The 6,052-nt window shown below is 43.9% G+C and overlaps 1 protein-coding gene across 1 annotated transcript; it reads right to left on the bottom strand.

Moving 5' to 3' along the window:
• Positions 1-3,366: 3,366 nt before the first annotated feature.
• IL22 (interleukin 22) lies at positions 3,367-5,469 on the bottom strand. Its single transcript, XM_010081455.1, has 5 exons — positions 5,266-5,469; positions 4,431-4,496; positions 4,191-4,334; positions 3,897-3,962; positions 3,367-3,480 (listed from the first exon to the last, which is right to left on the bottom strand). Exons 1-5 carry the CDS (start codon positions 5,467-5,469, stop codon positions 3,367-3,369), a joined length of 594 nt encoding a protein of 197 aa, XP_010079757.1.
• Between the last annotated feature and the right edge of the window lie 583 nt (positions 5,470-6,052).

The following is a 6,052-nucleotide window of genomic DNA, read 5'->3' as shown; positions in this document are numbered from 1 at the left end:
AGCAGAAGAAGGAAATAAGTTACTTATCCATTTGTGAAGAGATGATATCAACAAGGAACAGCATGTGCAGTTCTTGGTCTAGTCTCTATAATCAAGGAAGAAAACAGGTACTTTCAGGGGAAAGTCATGTTACTCTGTCCAAAATCACAATCTTTACAAACCTCTAATGTAGATTAGATTAATGACACTGGATAATTCCTATTATCCTCCATTGACTATAAAGGGACCTGGGTGTAGCTTCAGGATAGACTGTATCTGTCAAAGGTCACTGAGATGAACTCCCCATTTAGTGCTTAACTTCCCTGCCTCTGCTGTCAACTGTCACAAGTTTGAGTGATAAGAGAAAGGATGTTGGCCAGCTGCTCTTGACAACATCATTGCTTATCCCACAAGAAAGAAAATACATATCCTACTGAATATAGCAAAAGGTTAAACCCCTAACACTGTAACGTGGTACCAAATCCTGGCTGGCTGTCACTGTTGTGTCATTTCTACCTTGACTGTGAACAGGCGTATGCTCATATATTCATATGTTGTGAGATGCAAATGAGAGTGTGGAGCAAAGTAAAGCATGTTGATTCCATCTAGCCTGACAGTAACAGGCATCTATCACCCAAAGGGATTTTATGCCCATCTAGTATGTGAGTTGCCACAAGAAAGTGTTATAATTTCAGTTCACACAAACCTCGTTCAAATTAGGTATAGATGGATGCTTTTATCTCTAAATTGCACTGGTTCAGGAGCAACATGGGATAGTTTAATCCCACTTTAATGCCATCTAACTTCAATAGCTGATGTAAGACATCTTGAGACTATTTTTGGACTAATTAATTTATCTTTGAATTTAATTGATTAAGATACCAAGGTAGATCAGAGTAGATTTCCTGACAACATTTTTCCCATATTACAGTATCTATTCATGGAGTGTCTTCCAGATATCCTTTTAGCAAGTATTTTTGCAATTGTGTGTCCCTGATATGCTGTGTTTACAAAACTTCACACTCCTCACCCACACTGCCACCCCAAGTCCTTTATTCAAGGATATTCACTGTGCTTTTTTTTCTTCTTCTTCTTTTAGATGTGGATAGGATGTCTGTTGCCCTGATGAATAAATGGTAAAACCTTGATCAAGAAGTTTTCACCAGTTGCTGACAGTCTGCTATTACATATTTCCTCTGGCTTTTTCACTACTTGGATGCTTTTCACCTGTTTAAACTTGGTCCACCCACCCATGTCCCTGGTTGCACTAGAGTAACTCCTCTGTCTTTGCCTATGGGGTACTGCTGAAGGACATGATAATGAGGGATTAAACTGCTCTTCAGTGACTTGGGTTTTTTTTCTAGCTGGGAACTTGTGTTGAGAGGAGGCATCAAGCACTTCTTTTCTGAAGTACCCTCAAAACCCTGATGCTGCAGAGTACCGTTTGTGCTCAGCATGCCCATGGGGCAGTGAGAACACAGCACTGTGAGTTTCCAGTAGCAACTGCTGCCTGACTGTTTGTCTCCATCTCATCTGACTCAGGCAGGATAGTTTGAGACATGGTTGAGAGGTGGGCCCATGCAAACCTCATGAAGTTCAACACGGCCAAGTGCAAGGTCCTGCACATGTGTCGAGGCAATCCCAAGCACAAATACAGGCTGGGCGGAGAATGGCTTGAGAGAAGCCCTGAGGAGGAGGATTTGGGGCTGTCAGTAGATGAAAAACTGAACATGAGCCAGCAGTGTGTGATCGTGGCCCAGAAGGCCAATCAGATCCTGGGCTGCATCAAGAGAAGCGTGACCAGCAGGTCGAGGGAGGTGATTCTGCCCTTCTACTCTGCCCTCCTCAGACCCAGCCTGGAGTGCTGCATTGACTTCTGGGCCCCCCCAACACAAGAAGGATGTTGAGCTGTTGGAGCGGGTCCAGAGGAGGGCCACGAAGATGGTCAGAGGGCTGGAACACCTCCCCTATGAGGACAGGCTGAGAGAGTTGGGGTTGTTCAGCCTGGAGAAGAGAAGGCTCCAGGGGGACCTTATAGCAGCTTTCTAGTACCTGAAGGCTACCAGTACTCAACATCTTCAGGAGAGATGGGGAGGGACTTTTTACAAGGGCATGTAGCAACAGGACAAGGGGTAATGGATTTAAACAGCAAGAGGGTTGATTTAGATTAGATATTGGGAAGAATTTTTTTCCTGTGAGGGTGGTGAGACACTGGAACATGTTGCCCAGAGAAGCTGTGGATGCCCCATCCCTGGAGGTGTTCAAGGCCAGATTGGATGAGAGTTTGAGCAACCTGGTCTAGTGGGAGGTGTCCCTCCCCATAACAGGGGGGTTGGAACTTGATAATCTCTAAGGTCCTTTCCAACCCAAACCATTCTATGATTCTATGACTTTTCACTGGCAGATATTCAAGACAGGATCTTGCCTATGGGTGCACTGAGACAGAATCAATGAACCAAACCGACGACTCTCAGGAGTGATGCTATTTTTCTCACTGACCCCACAAGAACGGTTGACCCACATACTCCCCACTAAGCTCTGGCATGTGTTAAGCTGAAATTGCAGCCTAATGGTGAAGAAGCATGTCTCCAAACTGAGCTTGCATCCTTTCTGGATACAAGAATGCAGCCACTGGCCCAGCAGCCTCACAGGCACAGTATGTGTCATCCCTCTTGCATTTTAGTAAAAGAGAGAAGCTCTGTACATTGCAATATTTGAGGACCAAAATATTTATTATAATAAATTAAAGAGTAAGCCTTTATAAAACAATCCTTCTGCATATAAATATCACATAGCAGTTTTAATTTCATAGTTCACTTAAAACCCTTTTGTACTACTTCATAAATACACTTCCTTGGATATTTTTCAACTAATCTATATAAATAAGAGTATTGTATAATTATTACCTTAAAATAAGTTAGCATTAAATATGAATGACAAAAATTATTTCTGAATTAGTCTGAAATACCAACTGTTCAGGTAAAGGTCAGAAGGGGGCAACATATGCAAGAGAGATTTCCAAGTGTAAGGCTCAAAACATCCTGGCTACCTATCACTGCCTACCTGGACCAAAGCTGATTCATAGGTGTCAAATCTCAGCATACAAAATACAGAAACAGTTGCCTTATTGCTATGGAGATGAGTAGGACAGGAGCATGCCTTTAAAAACAAATAATGCCCTCTGTTGAAATGCAGCTGCAAACACTGTCCTGGAGTTTTCATCTTCAAAGAAGGCAGCAATATGCATCCTGTCTGTGCCCACTTAGGCACAAGTGAAAAATATACTGTGTCTATGGGCGGGGGCTGGTTAGTTAACAATAGTTAATCAATTTGAGTTATCACAAGAGTTTTTTGGAGACATCTCTTCAAGCCTGATCTGAGATGCTTTCAGTTTTTCTTCCTGTTCCCTCCCTTCTTTGGGGCATCGGTACAGGCATTTTCCATGTAGTCAAACAGTAAATCCAGTTCTCCCATGGCTTTATTTTTTCCATTTTCTCCCAACTAGAAAAGAGCAGAATGGAAGTTTTAGCATCTTGTTGTTTCCCAGAAAATTGAAATTAGGCTTGCCACAGAAACTGAATCAAGAATTTCCTTTCCGTATTCTCTCAAGTAGTTCTATTAAAGTCATTATATGATAGGATATAAACTAGCCCATTCAAATCCAGTCTGGCACATATAGTTACCTGCAACCTGATTTCTGAAGGACAACTTTAAATTACCGTAACACATGCAGAGAGTTAACAGCACAAGTGAAGGAGGGCTGAAAGTGGAAACATCACTAATCCCCTCTTTAATGCCCCTGCACGCTTCATCTCCTAAATAATCTCCAGAGTTTGTTTCATAATTAGGTCAGCCTTAATCCAACTCAGTGACTGGGGTTTGGAACTGCTCTTTTTAAATGTTGGGAAAAAATGTACCTGTTTCATTTTGTTCTTCATTTCTTCCAGGTTTTTTTCAATGTTCTCTCTGTGTCCTGAGAATTTCTTAAAAAAGAAAACATCCAGCGATAACATTGGCAGCTGTATCTAACAACGTGCTTTTTTTTTAAATTTTATTTTTCACACTTTTCTATCAACCTTGAGTTTGATATGTTTGATCTGAGGTTTACTTTCATATCATTGCCTTTCGCTGCTGTTTGCAGCATTCTGAGATTCAGGAGCAGCAACAAGAGTCATAACTCAGAGAAGGGAAAGAAACTCTGTGCTACTCACGCATCTGCTCAGCTCTGAGGTCAGGGACGCCAAGAACTGTGCCACCTCCTCAACGTACGGGTACCGGTCCTTGACCTCGGTGAGAAGCACATCTTCCACTACAATCTCCACAATCCTCTTCATCATGTAGCAGCGGTTGTTTTCCTATGCATGCAAATAAGAGGTCATGCTAAATCATGGCAAGAGCTGAACAAGTGCTGCAGAAGGATGCAAAGAGCAGCCTCCTGGTGTAAGGCTTACCTTGACGTTAACAAAGATCTGCTGCCCAATGAGCCTGTTGTCTGTGTCATGGTCTGAGGCCCTGGCCTGAGAGGGAAAAAAGGAAATGTCAGGTGGGGATAGGAAACTTACCTAAAAGCTAATAACAAACCCCAAGTTTTTTATCAATAATAGTACTGCTGAAACAAGGGAATAGACACCACAGACAGTCTGTTCCAGGTGGATAAGCTTGGACATTGTCCGTGTCTCCCCTTAAGTGGCTGAGATTCAAGGTCAGTATCACTCAAAAATAAATAAGAAGTCTGAATTCCTGTCCCGCTTTTAAACGTCAGATATCGTAGTGGTTACAATGACTAAACCAGATGCCACAGGTGGCCGACCTCACGGTGTCCCACAGCGCTGCTGGGAAGTGCTGCAGCACTCCACGGTGCACACTGGGGCAGGGGGACCCACCTATGGTAAGAGCAGACAAGAAACCTGCCCAGGCAGAGCACTGCGAGATGCCTGAGGAGCTACCTGGTCACACCTGGACTCACGGGGAGGCCCAGCTCCAGATGGACTGGGCAAACAGAGACATTTAACCTCATGTTTCACAATTGTCCCAGTCTAGCAGCCGCTGCTCAAGAGAAGGAGCTGTGCTGTGCCAAGGGCTGCCTTTCACTTGGGGAGGAGGAGGAGGAGAGTCAGCAGCCTCCCCCGGCTACACAACCAGCGGGCAGCAGAACCACTCCACATGCCCAAGCTCTCCCTTACTGCAAATGACAAAGAGAGAGGAAAGACAAAGGCGAGAAGCCAGGGCACTGGCAGAGGAGTTGGTCCTCAGACCCCACCATGAAGGACATGTGGGTTACTGTACCATTTTAGCCAAGGTGTAGGTGCGATTCCTGATGTACGGCTGCTGGAAGTTCATCTTCCTGAGCTTGCAGGCATGATGGGTTGTAGAAGCCAATCCTGCCCCTTTCGGAGGCAGAGGGCTGGTGAGAAGAAGAGGGAGACAGCAATAGCAGCAGAAGACAACCCATCCTGTAAAGCTCTTGGTCAAGGTCTGCAGGCAGGCCATGGCTCACGATCCAAAGTTGTCTGTCCCAGCAGGTTGCAGCTACAGCACTCAGCACTGATGAGAGAGAGCAGTGTTAGCATCAGGGAGAGTGGGCAAGGCAAAGCGAGAGAGGCACAAAGGCTGCAAGACTTACCTTTGCTGTGATTCGTGATGAGCTCTGCAGGAGGTGAGGTGCACCTTATATAGGGTCACCAACATCTCTCTCAGCTTTTTTTTTTTTTTTTTTGGGTTGCTGGTGGTGAATTAAAAATTACATCAGCAAGTCTCTTACTTTCCAGTATCCTCTTCTGAGAACTACCTAACCACTACAAAACCCACAAATACAACTTCAAGGCCATGGTAATCTTTAGTTTCTTATAAAATAAACCAAATTTTAATGCAGGGCAAAGCAGGGGCTTTTACCACTGCAGGAATCCTGAAAATTTTTTGCATAAAAATATTTGAGAAGTTTATAGTTTTGTGCCTTTTGTCCTGATTGTCACACACTAATTGGATGGCAATTTGATGGCAGGTAACATAATTTCTATTAATTTTTGTTCATTTTCTGTAGTAAAATACTGGCACTGACTGGTATACACAAGTG

The sequence above is a fragment of the Pterocles gutturalis genome, unplaced genomic scaffold (assembly GCF_000699245.1).
Source record: "Pterocles gutturalis isolate BGI_N339 unplaced genomic scaffold, ASM69924v1 scaffold27354, whole genome shotgun sequence".
Lineage (NCBI taxonomy): Eukaryota > Metazoa > Chordata > Aves > Pterocliformes > Pteroclidae > Pterocles > Pterocles gutturalis.
Note: the sequence above shows the minus strand (reverse complement) of the source record. Positions and strands in the feature narration are given on the sequence as shown.